General features: G+C 45.3%; 1 protein-coding gene across 2 annotated transcripts in view; it reads right to left on the bottom strand.

Moving 5' to 3' along the window:
* LOC121271642 overlaps positions 1–16,209 on the bottom strand; it is a 20,178-nt gene continuing 3,969 nt past the window's right edge. For both annotated transcript variants that reach the window (XM_041177746.1, XM_041177745.1), the window contains 6 exons: positions 14,479–14,587; positions 12,623–12,932; positions 11,803–11,970; positions 9,190–9,340; positions 4,673–4,768; positions 1–1,745 (listed from right to left, as the gene is read on the bottom strand). In XM_041177746.1, the coding sequence (XP_041033680.1) occupies positions 1,653–1,745; positions 4,673–4,768; positions 9,190–9,340; positions 11,803–11,970; positions 12,623–12,932; positions 14,479–14,587 (927 nt within the window). In that variant the 3' untranslated portion in view covers positions 1–1,652. The remainder of the gene's footprint in view (positions 1,746–4,672; positions 4,769–9,189; positions 9,341–11,802; positions 11,971–12,622; positions 12,933–14,478; positions 14,588–16,209) is intronic.

Consider the following 16,209-nt stretch of genomic DNA (forward strand, 5'->3'; position numbering starts at 1 on the left):
ATTTGAAAATCAACGTCATAATTTATTTTGAACAAAGATTATGGAAGCATTTTGTGAGACAGTTCTCCTCAATCTCTGTCCAAGGCACTTCGTTCTACACAATCTCCATGGGTCTTTAAGATGCAAAGGTCCAGGATGCAAAAGTCTCTAATACTACGGTCAACAGCGCTCCTCAGTTAGCTGATGGGAAGCAAACACCAGGGAACACCACCACTTACAGATTTCCTTCCAAGACTCACATAACATCCTAACTTGGAACTATATCACCGTTACTTCACTGATGCTGGGTGGAAAAACCTGAAACTCCCTTCCTAACAGCCTAGATTATACCGGATGGACAACAGCAGTTAAAGGAGGCAGCTCACCATCACCTCCTGAAGGGCAATTAGGGGCAGGCAGCAAATTCCAGCAATGGTTGCATCCCATCAACAGATTAAAAGAGTTCTTGTGTTGGCACGCGAGTAGGGGGAGGTAGATGGAAATGCCACATCTACTAGGCACCGGTAATGCGCTCACCTCACTAAGTCAACCCTTCAGAGGCTAGTAGTGGCAAAACTTCCTTTCCCATTGTCCAACTTTCTTGAGGGTAAAAAATGCCACAAATTTAGGCACATGAGGTGTTCTCACTAAAACATCAAGAATTTCTCACCCACACTGTTTCAAGCTTTCTGTACCAAAGGCCCACAAAACACTGGTACATTCTGCAAGATCCAGAACAATGTTCTCTGCTGGGCAATGGGACCACGCACATACTGCATGGGCCATGGGTTCAGAATCCCACCATGGCAGTTTGAGAATTTGAAATCAGTTTCAGTAAAAAAGCTGGAACTAAAAAAGCTGGTGTCAGTGAAAGGCCATGAAGGTGTCAAATTGTTATAAAAAACCCAACTGACAAATATCCTCTTGGGAAGGAAACCTTGTCTGACCTGTTTGTAACTCCACTCCCACACCAATGTGGTTGATTTAATCGTTCTCTGAAAAGGCCTAGCAAGTCACTCGGTTACATCAAAACAGGGCAACTATGAATGGCCATTAGAAAGCAGCTGTGCCAGCACCACCCAGAGCCCGAGAATAAATAAATGAAACCCAGCCAATAAATGAAACCCAGCCTTTAGAGCTGGGTTTTCAGAAATTTGTAAATGTTCACCAGATTTCAAAGTTCTATATTTTTAAGCAAAAATTCAGATTTCCATCTAATTCATGAGTTCCATCACTCATCTTGCAACCAACTTCCATCAGCAACAAGCTTGAGAACTCAAGTTGATGACCCTCCTGCACCCAGCTCATTGCCCCTCTTCACCCCAACTGTCTCTCTGCCTCCGCCCCTACCCCCACCCCCTCCTTCACCTCACCCTGTCCTTGCTTCTGCCCACCTCCAAAGGTTTTGTTGGTGACTTTTCTGGATTGTAGCTGACTGTGACTAAGCAGAACAAGACACTTCATTGCCTTTGCCTTAGGGTGTGGAAAAGAATTGCTGCTCATCAACTTTCTAGGAATAGCTGCTTGTTGATAGAATGAAGAATCAAGGGTCATGGAACATCCTTTCTGGTTTCTGAATTCATGATGATTTGTCTAAAAGTAGTTCCTGAAGCCCAGGTGTGTTGGGCATGGGCATTAGTCACCAGTTGCTCTGGTACATTCAAGTCTGCTGCTTATTTATTTGAGTTTGGAGTCATCAGCAGCATCATCAAACCCACTGCCAGACCACTCGCTATGAGAGCACCAACAGCACACAGTACTGATCCCTGTAAACAGAAAAAGACAGACAAACTTACACACAGGGATTCCCATCTCAGTCCCAAACACTCCCAGGACAGGTACAGCACGGGGTTAGATACACAGTAAAGCACCCTCTGCACTGTCCTCATCAAACACACCCAGGACAGGTACAGCACAGGGTTAGATACAGAGTAAAGCTCCCTCTACACTGTCCCAATCAAATACTCCCAGGACAGGTACAGCACGGGGTTAGATACACAGTAAAGCTCCCTCTACACTGTCCCCATCAAACACTCCCAGGACAGGTACAGCACGGGGTTAGATACACAGTAAAGCTCCCTCTACACTGTCCCCATCAAACACTCCCAGGGCAGGTAGAGCACGGGGTTAGATACAGAGTAAAGCTCCCTCTACATCGTCCTCATCAAATACTTCCAGGACAGGTAGAGCACGGGGTTAGATACAGAGTAAAGCTCCCTCTGCACTGTCCCCATCAAACACTCCCAGGACAGGTACAGCACGGGGTTAGATACAGAGTAAAAGCTTCCTGCATATTGTGCGATCAATATTCCTTGGTCAGCCTGAAATTCCTATCCTTCTCAATCCAGTGTGATATTTTTGCAAATTCTGAAGTGAACTGGCTGTCCAATGTTATCTGTGTTGTTCGGAATAAATATTCTTTCTGTTTCTTCAAGGTTGTATTGAGAATTTATACAGACAATTGAAAGTGTGCCCTTGCAAAATGTATTCTGGCCACCTGTGGGAGCTTCTTTGCACATGCATTAAGTGAAAGTGAGATCTGATGGCTTTGTGTGTAAGTAGTGCACAAAGCTGCAAGTTGAAGTGCTGGTCTGCGCAGAATTCAAGATGCAAGTTCTAAAATTCGACTGAACTTCCTGGGACAGGGGCAGAAAAAAAAAATCAGTCAAAGCTAAAGCTCCTAATCTCTGGTCAACATCTACAATAAAAGTAAAAGCCAGATCCTGTTCAGCTCACAGTGCAAAATCCTGCTGATGCTGTGAAGGAGAAATTCAACTTACACCGGTCAATTTTGCCTCTGAAAGTCAGGCAGACAGGGTAGTTGAAAGCTGGGAGTAAGAACAGTTTTCTGGCCCCCCCATTCACTCCCAAAATCCATCCGTAAATAAGAATTTAAGAAACAGCAGTAGGGGTAGGCCACAACAGACATTCAGTAGCTATTCAATAAGATCATGGCTGATCTCATTGTGGTCTTAACTCAGCTTTCCTGTCTGTTCCCCATAACCCTTCACTCCCTTGTTGATCAAAAATCCGTCTAACTCAGCCTTGAATATATTCAATGACCCAACCTCCACTGCTCTCTGGGGAAGAGAATTTCTATGGCTAACTACCCTCTGAAAGAAGAAATTCCTTCTCATCTCCATCTTAAATGGGCCTGACACAGAGAAAAAGATTATCCTGCTCCTGTTCTTATTTAAAAGGTGGGCTTTGGGAGCGAATAGGTAGTTGGGGCAAGGCCCTGTACAGCTGCAGTAAACCTTCTGTAATTTTATATTCCATTCCTCTTGCAATGAATGACAACATTCCATTTGCCTTCCTAATACACTAGAGTGATTGTAGAACCCAGGGCTGCCTCTCCCCCACTCCACGATTTCAGCACCTGCCTGTAGCAATTGGGGATCTGGGGCAGGACAACTCCTTTAGAACGTCCAGTTAAATGCATGGTTCAAATCAGGTCTGAATTTCCCTCGGGCCTTAACCCAGCACAAACCGGCACATTCAGCAATTGCTCTGAGTTGCTACACATTTCGGGAGCAGGTTGAAGGTCTCCCCATTCTAGATTCGCACGTGAAGAATGGCTACTTGATTCAGGGACTGGAGGGAGATGAGTGCCCATAGAACTGTACCCCAGCAAGAGTCAGCGTATATGGATCTGTTTCCCAACAAGAGTCAGTGTATATGGATCTGTACCCCAACAAGAGTCAGTGTATATGGGTCCGTACTCCAACAACAGTCATAGTATATGGAATTGTACTCCAACAAGAAACAGTGTAAATGGATCTGTATCCCAAGAGTCAGTGTACATGGATCTGTACCCCAACAAGAGTCAGTGTATATGGATCTGTACCCCAACAAGAGTCAGTGTGTATGGATCTGTACGCCAACAAGAATCAGTGTATATGGATCTGTATCCCAACAAGAGTCAGTGTATATGGATCTTTGCCCCAACAAGAGTCAGTGTATATGGATTTATATCCCAGAAAGAGTCAATGTATATGAATCTGTACCCCAACAAGAGTCAATGTATATGGATCTGTTTCCCAACAAGAGTCAGTGCATATGGAATTGTACCCCAACAAGAATCAGTGTATATGGATCTGTATCCCAACAAGAGTCAGTGTATATGGATCTGTGCCCCAACAAGAGTCAGTGTATATGGATCTGTGCCCCAACAAGAGTCAGCATGCATGGATCTGTATTCCAAAAGAGTCAGCGTATATGGATCTGTATCCCAATAAGTGTCAGTGTGTAAGGATCTGTACCCAAACAAGAGTCAATGCATATGGAATTGTACCCCAACAAGAATCAGTGTATATGGATCTGTACCACAACAAGAGTCAGCGTATATGAATCTATATCCCAATAAGAGTCAGTGTATAAGGATCTGTACCCAAACAAGAGTCAATGTGTATGGATCTGTATCCCAACAAGAGCCAGTGTATATAGATCTGTATCCCAACAAGAGTCAATGTATATGGATCTGTATCCCAATAAGAGTCAGTGTATACGGATCTGTGCCCTAGCAAGAAGTGGCATCTTCAGGAGCGCAGGAGGTTAGGTGTACCTGTAACACAGGGAGATACTTCTGTATACATGTATACATGAATGTGGCACATGCATATACATCTTTGGATCACGGTTCAATTTAAATCAATATCTGAACAACAGCCAATGCCCAGACACAGTTACTCACCCAGCCACCCATCTGGGAGATTCGAGGGAGCACCATCTCCAGGATAAACACTTCAACCCATTTCTTAAAAATAGCAAAGGTTTCCGATTCCAAGATCTTAAGAACAGAAATAGAGCAATTAATTACTGCTATGCATGACTGCTCCTTGTTTGAATCTCTCAGATCAGGTAACTGCCCTGTCACAGCACTGAAACAGCCATAACCAAAGTTACAAATGACATACCACTTGACACTCTTCTTTCTGTCTAGCTTTGCAGTCAAAGTGGTGAGTGGTGCAGGGTGGGGGGGTGGGAGGCATGGCATAGTGGTAATGCCACTGGACTAGTAATCCAGAGGCCCAGGCTAATACTCTGGGGACATGGGTTCGAATCCCAACAGACCAGCTGGTGGAATTTAATTACAATTAATATAATCTGGAATTAAAAAGTGACCACAAAACCATTGTTATAAAAACCCACCTGGTCCACTAATGTCCCTTAGGGAAGGAAATCTGCCATCCTTACCTGGTCTGGCCTCCATGTGACTCCAGACCCACAGCCATGTGGTACACTTTTAACTGCCCTCTGAAATGGCCCAGCAAACCACTCAGTTGTATTAAAACTGCTACAAAGTCTAAAAGGAATAAAACCGAACGGACCACCCGACATCGACCCAGGTACCGGAAACGACAGCGGCAATCTCAGCCCTGTTGGCCCTGCAAAATCCTCCTTACTAACACCTGGGGGCTGGTGCCAAAATTGGGAGAGCTGTCTCACAGACTAGTCAAGCAACAGCCTGACATAGTCATCCTCACGAAATCATACCTTACAGATAATGTCCCAGACTCCACCATCACCATCCCTGGGTATGTCCTGTCCCACCGGCAGGACAGGCCCAGCAGAGGTGGTGGCACAGTGATATACAGTCAGGAGGGAGTTGCCCTGGGAGTCCTCAACATCGACTCCAGACCCCATGAAGTCTCAATGCATCAGGTCGAACAAGGGCAAGTAAACCTCCTGCTGATTATCATGTACCACCCTCCGTCAGCTGATGAATCAGTGCTCCTCCATGTTGAACACCACTTGGAACAAGCACTGAGGGTGGCAAGGCCGCAGAATGTACTCTGGGTGGGGACTTCAATGTCCATCACCAAGAGTGGCTCGGTAGCACTACTACAGACCGAGCTGGCCTAGTCCTAAACGTCATAGCTGCTAGACTGGGTATGCGGCAGGTGACAAGGGAACCAATAAGAGGGAAAAACATACTTGACTTTGTCTTCACTATTCCATCTATCGCAGATGCATCTGACAGTACTGGTAGGAGTGTCCACCGCACAGTCCTTGTGTAGACGAAGTCCTGTCTTTACATTGAGGATACCCTCCATCGTGTTGTGTGGCACTACCAGCGTACTAAATGGGATAGATTTCAAACAGATCTAGCAACTTAAGATTGGGCACCCATGAGGCACTGTGGGCCATCAGCAGCAGAATTGCACTTAACCACAATCTGTAGCTCCATGGCCTGGCATATTCTGCACTCTACCATTACCACCAAGCCAGGGGATCAACTGCAGGATATGCCAGGAGCAGCACTAAGCATAGCTAAAATGAGGTGTCAACCTGGTGAAGCTATAACACAAGACTACTTGCATGACAAACAGTGGAAGCAGTAAGTGAGCTAAGCGATCCCACAATCAACGATCAGATCTAAGCTCTGCAGCCCTGCTACATCCAGTCGTGAATGATGGTGGACAACTAAACAACTAAATGGAGGAGGAGGCTCCACAAATAACCCCATCCTCAATGATGGGGGAGCCCAGCACATCAGTGCAAAAGATAAGGCTGAAGCATTTGCTACAATCTTCAGCCAGAAGTGCCAAGTGGATGATCCATCTTGGCCTCCTCCAGAGGTCCCCAGCATCACAGATGCCAGTCTTTAGCCAATTCAATTCACTCCACGTGATATCAAGAAACAGCTGAAGGCACTGGATACTGCAAAGGCTATGGGCCCTGACAATATTCCGGCAATAGTACTGAAGGTTTGTGCTCCAAAACTATTTGCGCCCAAGCCAAGCTGTTCTAGTACAGCTACGATATTGGCATCTAACTGGCAATGTAGAAAATTGCCCGACAAATCCAACCCGGCCAATTACTGCCTCATCAGTCTACTCTTGATCATCAGTAAAGTGGTGGAAGGGGTCTTTGACAGTGCTACCAAGCGACACTTACTCAGCAATAACCTGCTCACTGATGCTCAGGTTGGGTTCTACCAGGGCCACTCAGCTCCTGATCTCATTCCAGCCTTGGTCCAAACATGGGCAAGCGAGCTGAACACAAGAGGTTAAGTGAGAATGACAGTCTGAGTGTGGCATCAGGGAGTCCTAGCAATCAGAGAAAATCCTCTCCACTGGTTGGATTCATACCTAGCACAGAGGAAGATGGTTACGGTTGTTGAAGGTCAATCATCTCAGTTCCAGGACATCACTGCAGGAGTTCTTCAGGGTAGTGTCCTCAGCCCAACCATCTTCAGCTGCTTCATTAATGACCTTCCTTCCATCATAAGGTCAGAAGTGGGGATTTTCACTGATGATTGCACAATGTTCAGCACCAATCGCGACTCCTCAGGTACTCACAGAATTGTTACGGTGTAGAAGGAGGCCATTCGGCCCATCGTGCCTGCACCGGCTCTCTGAGCATTTTAACTTAGTGCCAATCTCCTACCTTTTTCCCGTAACCCTGCACATTGTTTCTATTTAAATAATTATCCAATGCCCTCTTGAATGCCCCAATTGAATCTGCCTCCACCACACTTCTAGGCAGTGCATTCCAAACTTCCAAACCCTAACTACTCGCTGTGTGAAAAAGATTTTTACTGAAGATACTGAAGTATGTCCAAATACAGCAAGACCTGGACAATATTCAGGCTTGGGCTGATAAGTGGCAAGTAACATTCGCGCCACACAAATGCCAGCTAATGATCATCTCCAACAAGAGAGAAACCATCTCCCCATGACATTCAATGGCATTACCATCACTGAATCGCCCACTATCAACATCCTGGGGGTTTCCATTGATTAGAAACTGAACTAGATTAGCCATATAAATACTGTGGCTACAAGAGCAGGTCAGACACTGGAAATTCTGTGGAGAATAATTCAGCTCCTGACTCCCCAAAGCCTATCCACCATCTACAAGGCACAAGTCAGGAGTGTGATGGAATACTCTCCACTTGTCTGGGTGAGTGTAGATCCAACATCACTCAAGAAGCTTGACACCATCCAGGACAAAGCAGCCCACCTTAGCGGCACCCCCATCTACCGCCATCAACATTTAGTCCCTCCACCACCAAGGCACAGTAGCAGCAGAGTGTCCCATCAAAAAGATGCACTGCATCAACTCACCAAGGCTCCTTCAACAGCGCCTTCCAAACCTGCGACCTCTACCACCTTGAAAGACAAAGAAAGCAGACACATGGGAACACCACCAGCTACAAGTGCCCCTCCAAGTCACTCACCATCCTGACTTGGAAATATATCACTGTTCCTTCACTGTCGCTCGGTCAAAATCCTGGAACTCCCTTCCTAACAGCACTGTGGGTGTACCTGCACCACATGGACTGCAGAGGTTCAAGAAGGCAGCTCACCACCACCTTCTCAAGGGCAACTAGGAATGGACAATAAATGAGCCTAGTCAGCGATGCCCACATCCCATAAATGAATAATTATTTCAAAATGCCATCTTTCTCCAATGCCTCTTCTGCTGAGGAGGACTGTTTCCACAAATATTCAAATGATCAAAGCAGAGTATCTGCAGTAAGGCTTGTCTTCTGGCCCTGCACTATTACCTCTGGAGTTTTCCCAAAAACATTCCTTGAGCACACCCAACTTCCTCATATATATGGCTGTCCTTTTGTGCCATCATCCAGTGACATGCGATCACTTGCACGTGTACACTGACAATACCTCTTCACTGTTCTGTCTTGTCAGGCTGCCTGTCCGACATCCAATCTTTGATGGGCTACAATCTTTTCCCATTAAGCATTGAGAAAACCGAAGCCACTTTCTTTGGCCCCCACCACAAACTCCATTGCCAGCGTTTACACTCCTCTACCTGGGCACTATGTCAGGCTGAATCAGACTCTATGCCTCGTCATTCTGTTTGATCCTAAGCTCTGCTTCTGACCAATACCCTCTCCACCACAAAGGCTGCCTATTTTCACCTCGGTACTACCAGCCACACATCCCGTGCCCTCCATAAATTTCAGCTCATCAAAAACTCTCTTGCCCGTGTGCATCCTGCTAACCCAATACACTTGTCCTTGTTAATTTATAATGGCTCCTGATCGCATCAAACACTCCAGGGCAGGTTCCACGTGGGGGTTAGATACAGAGTAAAGCTTCCTCTTTTACTGTCTCAACAAGCATTCTCAAAGCATTACCCAGGTACAGTATCCAGCTATTGCTCAGTGTGCAGTGAGCACCCATTGGTTAGAGCATTGTTTGATTTCTGCATTACTGGTTGAATGATCAGAATACTCACAGTTGGCAGAAATAGCTTTGCCAGGTGGAAGAAAACAAAGACAGGGGCAGCCTTCCCAGCTCCTGTACTGACACTTCTGCTGAAGATGGCTTTCGACAACGACTGTAGAACTTGTAGCGGGTTGGGGTTTTTCAGGATGGGCCCAAACACCCTGCAACACAAACAGAGAAACAATGCGACCTGTGGCCTCTACCTGGCTGACCTCCCCCTACTACGCCCTCCCCAACCATCCATCCATCCCTCAGGATTATATTTAAGTGAATTCTTGTTCTGCTCTGTAACATGTAGCAGCTTTAGAGAGAAGAGTTCAGTATTCTGAACCACAATTGGTAATACTTTTGATGAGTTAGAAGCCACACCTAGGAATTAAAAATATAGCGATTGAATTTCTGTGGGGGTCCTCCTGATTACCCACATTAACACCATTTCAGCAGGTCATGTCTGCTTTAGCTAGCATTACCCTTATAAATGTTGGTGGAATATGGATATGAGTCTGTGATACGGACTAAAGCAGGAGCAGGATAGCCTCAGTGGAAAGTCCAACGAAACTAACAGTACAAACACTACTGCTCACTAACTGTACAAATAACTTTTGGAAAGATATGTCAGGGGGCACCTAAAAGTTTATGCTTATTTCTGGCTCCAAAGCATGCCCTTCGGATGCGGTGGTTGGATTTGATGTAGTGAATGAGATTCAGAGCCAAGACCAGCGTGTGACAAACACCAAGTACATTTGTTTAATTTTGATTTAATAACTATCCTGTTACATTCAGTCACATTAGACAAGCAATTTAAAAAGGTCAACTATTGTTTAATTCCTGTACCAATCTTAATTTGATGCTATTTTGCAAGTTCCATTCTTTAAAACTAGAGAAATTCAAACTGAAACAGAGCTGAGCGATTGGTTCAGTTTGTATACAAGTGAAAGATCCCTTTTTAAATCTGAGTGCTCTTACTCACAGACAGTCTGCTAAAGGAGTCAGCTTGAAAAGTATTGAGAAATTCCAAACTCCCAGGAGAGAAAAAGAAATTTGAATTTCCACAAAACAGTGCTAAGAAATTGTAGTAACAATTTAGTTTATTGTTAGTTAAAAGTTATTTATAGCTTTATACTTAGAAGGTGTGATCTCAAGCAGTTGGAGAAAGAGTTGTAATATTTAAATGTAAATGTATTATATCATTGTCACTTATTTGCTGGTTCATTTTTGAAAAGCAAGTTTGGTTGAAATTTTAAATTTAACACAAGTTCTGGCATGGTGCTCTATCACTCTCATAGTTCACAGTGAGAACTTTGAAAACAGTCTAAAGCTGAAAGCGATGAATGGGCAGTGTTCTGTATTCATTTCCTTGCTCATCGCCAAAAGCCTACCTAGAACTAGATAGGCAATATGAAGGTTTGAGATGCAGCCACTCACCATTGGGAGGGGTTAGAGCCAAGATAATCTCAGGTCTAAAAGAATCATAAACATAAAGGGCAGGATTTTGGTGGAGTTGAGAAGACTCCATGGACCTTTAAAAATGATGGCGGGACTCCGACACTGAAGTTGCGCTCCCATTTTTGGCAGATCCCATTTTTGCCAGTAGGAGAAAGGCAGCAAGGTTTGTCTCAAACCTAAGGGAAACCTTAAGTCAGCAGGGGCTATTTGAACTTGTGCTGAGTTCAAACAGACTCCACTTTGGCTGCTGCAAGGCCCTTAACTCGCAGTGTGGGAGGCACAAATTTATGGAGTAGACATAAACACTCTTGAAGAGCAGATGGGGTCTGTTTAACAGTCATGATCTGAAGTTTTTTAAATCCCAGACTCTTTAAAAAAACTGGCTGCAGCTATCAATTACAGTTTAAAAAAAGTCTGCTGGACTGCTTTGATTGACAAGCCAACGGCAGGTAGCATCTGTTGGAGCAATTTCAGCTTTGATGACATTTCCCTAAGGGGTTATTCGTTATGAACGCTTGGCTGAGTTTCAAAAACTACAATGATCTCAGTGGGGGTTCTGAGGTTACAGTTTGATCAACAGCTTAAACAGTCTATTAAAGGATTATGGTATGAACAGAAGTTTGTTTTTATAACAGATTAACCACTTGAGGAGATTTAGAAGTTTCAATGCTTTCATAAATGGGGTTTTTTTTGACTATCATGTTTGTATAGATTCTTAGAAATTTATTTTATTTCATTTCCATACGGCTCCTGAGGTCTGCCCATGGTGGATACTGGGTGAGTGGCTATGGAATTGGCATGGCAGGTATGAGGGACCATGGGGGATGTGTGTGGAGGTGAGGGGGGGGTGTGAGGAATGAAGACTAGAGGGCCGAACAGATTCTAAAACAACTGAAAAGTATGGGTACTAAAAGGTTTGAGAAATCCCAGAGAACCAAGGCTGGCCTTCTAACCAGCTCGCCCTGACACTCACCCGCCCTCTCGGTCACCTTCGCAGCCGCTTCCGGGTCGGCTTCACCCTGCATCTGCCCCCACCAGAGTGAAAATCGCATGATTCGAGGTACATTTCACCGAGGCGGGTCCAATGAGTCAGGACAGTTCCTGATTCACACTAATTGCCTCGGTAGCCAAAATCCAGTCAACATCTTTAAAAATCATTAGCACACCGTAAACTTACTGCTTGAATTCGGGATCCTGTGTTATGCCATGCTCGATCTTTACCAAATATTGTAATGCTTTTTCTAGATCAATGCTTCCCTCTGTCCCTCTGCTGCTGAGAGCCCTGCTGGGCCCCTCAGTCCCAGCTGCTGCTCCAGGAGCCACATGCTCCTTTGTATTCATGTAGCTGAAAGGAAGAAATTAACAGGATTTACAACGATCTGAGGCAGGAAAGTCCTACCGTCAGCTTGAAATGACGTACAGTCCACAGGCTGACACGGTGCCATCCTATACATTCAAGCATCTAACTGCTGCTTGGTGAATTGGCACAGTGCGTAAGACATTTTCCTTTCAGCCCTGAGGCCTGGGTGCAAATCCAGCTCAGACTGTTGTCTGTAAGGGCTCTGTATCAAATGCACTGGGCTGTCTCAGTCCATTTCCCCACTTGGGGCTTGGGCCCTCAGCATGAAACTGCCTTTAGTTCACAATTAGACTGGTAATCCCACTTATGGCACGACTGGACTGGGAAATGAAAATCTGTATTGATGCGAGATGTTTTAGTGTTATTACAGAGTGGGGAACTTGTAGTAAAAGTTTCTGCAGCTTCCTGCCTCTTAAATATTGATACCCTCTCAGAGCCCCTGTAAGTACTGGTACTTTCCCAGGATCCCTTGCAAATATTGACATTTCTGGAGAAGTTTACACTTCAAAGCTGACTGTCCCAAATGAGAATGAGCAAGAGGGGGAGAGCGAGAGAGAGAGACCAATATCAATGTGACAAGAGTTTCTAGATATGGTAGATGGCTCAGGCATTGGCAGGATTGTTAAGCCGCATATACCTCCAAAAGAGTTCCATTGTGCTGCTGGCATCCTCACTGGGAATCTCTCGATCTTGGGTCCTGCTACAACTGGGAATCTCGTGATCCTGGATCCTGCTACAACTGGGAATCTCGCGATCCTGGGTCCTGCTACAACTGGGAATCTCTTGATCCTGGATCCTGCTACAACTGGGAATCTCGCGATTTTGCGTCTTGTAGTAACTGGGACCATTGCAGAATGCTGCGTGTTCTACTATGTGATCAGCAGGGAAACACTGACAACATAGTGGGCATTCCTGAGTCTCTAATGTTGCTGTTTCCTGAGAATTTTCTGGATTAAACAAAAGCACAAACAAAAATAAGAGCTTAGCCTGGATTATCAGATATCTTGCGCCCATCAAGTGAGAGTGTGAAAGTCAGCGCCTGTGGAACAGGCGGCCAGTGAGATTCATATCCGTGGAACCCATGCCCTGGGGATAGTCAGAGTCTGTGGAACTTGTAATTCAACAAGGGGCAAAATCAATGCAATCAAAACCCCAATAAGAACAAACAAAAATAAAAATAGCTGGAAAAACTCAGCAGGTCTGACAGCATCTGTGGAGAAGACGACAAAGAGTTAACGTTTCGAGTCCATATGATTCTTCATCAGAACTAAAGAGAAATAGAAATGAGGTGAAATATAAGCTGTTTAAGGGGGATGGAACAGGTGGAGCTGGATAGAGGGCCAGTGATAGGTGGAGGCAAAGGAGAGATTGCCAAAGATGTCATAGACAAAAGGACAAAGGGGCGTTGACGGTGGTAATATGAGCTAAGGATTGCCCAATAAGAACAAGTGCTGATGGAATTGTACCCCAGAGGGAATCAAAATCCATGGAATATGTACCCCAATGAAAATCAGTGTCTGTGGAACTACGACTCACTGAAAGTCAACACCTTCAGGAACAGTCCCCACCCCCCCCCGCCCCCCCGCAACCAGGGAGAGTCAGCACCTTCAGGAACTATCCCCCAGTGAGAGTCAAAACCTATCAGGGACCAGGAGAGAAACTGGGGATAAATTGGGAACTGAGTGAAGCAGACCAGGCTTACTGTGAAGTTGATTGGGGACACAGTTAGTACACCATGCTCACTGTGAAGCAGACCGGGATCACTGAGAAGCTGATTGGGAACAGAGTGAAGCAGACCGGGGTCACTGTGAGGCTGATCGGGGGCAGGGCGAGGCTGATCGGGATATAAAACACTTGTTCAGCCTCAACTGGAGTTTTGCATCAAGTTCTGGACACTACACTTTAGGAAAGTTATGAAGGCATTCGAGAGGGTGCAATAAGATTCAAGAGGATGGTTCCAGGGATGAAGAATTTCAGCTGTGTGAGAAGATTGGAGAAGTTGGGAGTGTTTTCCTTGGAGAACAGAAGGCTGACAGGATATTTGTTAGAGGTGTTCAAACTAATGAGGGGTCTGGACAGAGTAGATAGTGAGAAACTGTTCCCATTGGTGGAAGGATCGAGAACCAGAGGGCACAGATTTCAGGTAATTGGTAAAAGAAGCAATGGGGACATGAGGAAAAACTTTTTCACGCAGCAAATGGTTAAGTTCTGGAATGCACTGCCTGAGATTGTGGTGGAGGCAGGGTCAATAGAGGGATTCAAAAAGGAATTGGATCATTATCTGAAAAGGAAAAATGTGCAGGATCACCGGAGGAAGACAGGGGAGTAGCACTAGGTGAATTGCTCCTGCAGAGAGCCGGCATGAACACGTGGGGCTGAATGGCCTCCTTCTGAAACCATTTTATGATTCCCCGATATGACCAGGGAGCAAACTGACAGGCTGCGGGTAGTCACAACAACATTGGTGACGCCTCAGGTAGCTGCTGATTGTACCTGTGCCAGAGTGTGAAACTGAAGACGTATCTGATGAGACCACAGAGCCCACATCATTCACGTGTTGGTGGAAGTAACTCATGCAAGTTGCAGATGGATGTTCCTCGCCCTGAATCAGCAGAAAGAGAAGCAACATTAACTTCCAATAAATCCTTCTGAAAGCAAACTGTGCTCAGCCCTCGTCCATCAGAAGCCCACGCAGGAAATAGAATTGCTACAAGCTGCCAAATTTACTGTCCCACGCATTCACTGTGAAGATTGCTACATGAAGAACATGAATTAGTTTAGGACAGAATCGATTCAATTGTGATTCTCCCATGACTGAATAGCTGCCAACACTGACTGACTGGGCTGTGCCTGACCTGTGGAGGTACTGGAGTATGACTAGTGCCCAGTTTGAGAGTCAGTGCACTCAGGCAGTTGGAGTTCTGATTGAGCTGCAGTGCTGTTTAATTGCTGGTGGTGGTGCTGTAGTCAGTGGTTTCTGTCATCATCAGTGTTTTTGTGTGTAACTCATGGTTACTGCAAATGTTCATAACAGAAAATTCAAAGACCCATATAGCTTAGGCCATTCAGTCCATCATGTATGGGCCAGCTCTTTGTAAGAGCTATCCGATTAGCCCATTCCCCCTGCTGTTCCCCCAAAGTGCTGCAAATACTTTACTCCCATCTTGACAGTTACTACTGGCTCCCAGCAGCCTTTCAGGCAGCACGTTCCAACTCACAACTCGCAGCATTAAAAAATGTTTCTCATCTCACCACCAGTTTTCATCAATCACCTTCAATCTGTGTTCCTCTGGTCACTGACCCTTCTGCCACTGGAAACAGTTTTTCCCTATTTACTTTATCAAAACCATTCATGATTTTGAACAACTCCAAGGACAGAATGTGAAATGGAACCCCATTTCCCATCCCCATCACATTCTCATTCTCCTTTATGCACACTCCTTTGGATACAGGTCCATCCATGAATTATGGGATTCTTCAGGTCTGCGAGGTGCGGGTCAGTGAAATAAAGATCTGAGGGGTTTAGTCAGTGGGAATGAGGTACACATTCATGGGAAATGAGTCTGTGCAGCTCAGTTCTGGGGTTCATAGCATTGTGTGCATTGCAGTAATGTGGGAGAGGGCAATGCACATGGGGTGTGGATAGCGTTGGCTAGGAAAGCATTTATGACCCTAACTGCCCTTGCTCAGAGGACGTTTAAAAATCAAGCACATTGCTGTGGATTTGGAGTCAAATTTAAGCCAGACCAGATAAGGATGGCAGATTTCCTTCTCTAAAGGACATCAGTGAACCAGATGAGTTTTTACAGCAACCGACAATGGTTTCATGGTCAACACTAGACTTTTTATTCCAGATTTTTATTGAATTCAAATTTCACCCTCGGCCATGGCAGGATTCAAACCCAGGCCCCAGAGCATTACGATAAAAGCAAAATACTGCAGATGCTGGAAACCTAGAACAAAAACAAAATTACCTGGAAAAACTCAGCAGGTCTGACAGCATCTGCGGAGAGGGATACAGTTGACGTTTCGAGTCCATATGACCCTTCATCAGAACTAAGGAAATATAGAAATGAGATGAAATATAAGCTGGTAGAGGGGGGTGGGACAGGAGGAGCTCAATAGGCAGCCAGTGATAGGCAGGGGCAAGAAGAGACTGCCAAAGATATCATAGACAAAAGGTCAAAGGGGTGTTGACAGTGGTGATATTATCTAAGGAATGTG

The sequence above is a fragment of the Carcharodon carcharias genome, chromosome 31, assembly GCF_017639515.1.
Source record: "Carcharodon carcharias isolate sCarCar2 chromosome 31, sCarCar2.pri, whole genome shotgun sequence".
NCBI classification, from domain to species: Eukaryota; Metazoa; Chordata; class Chondrichthyes; order Lamniformes; family Lamnidae; genus Carcharodon; species Carcharodon carcharias.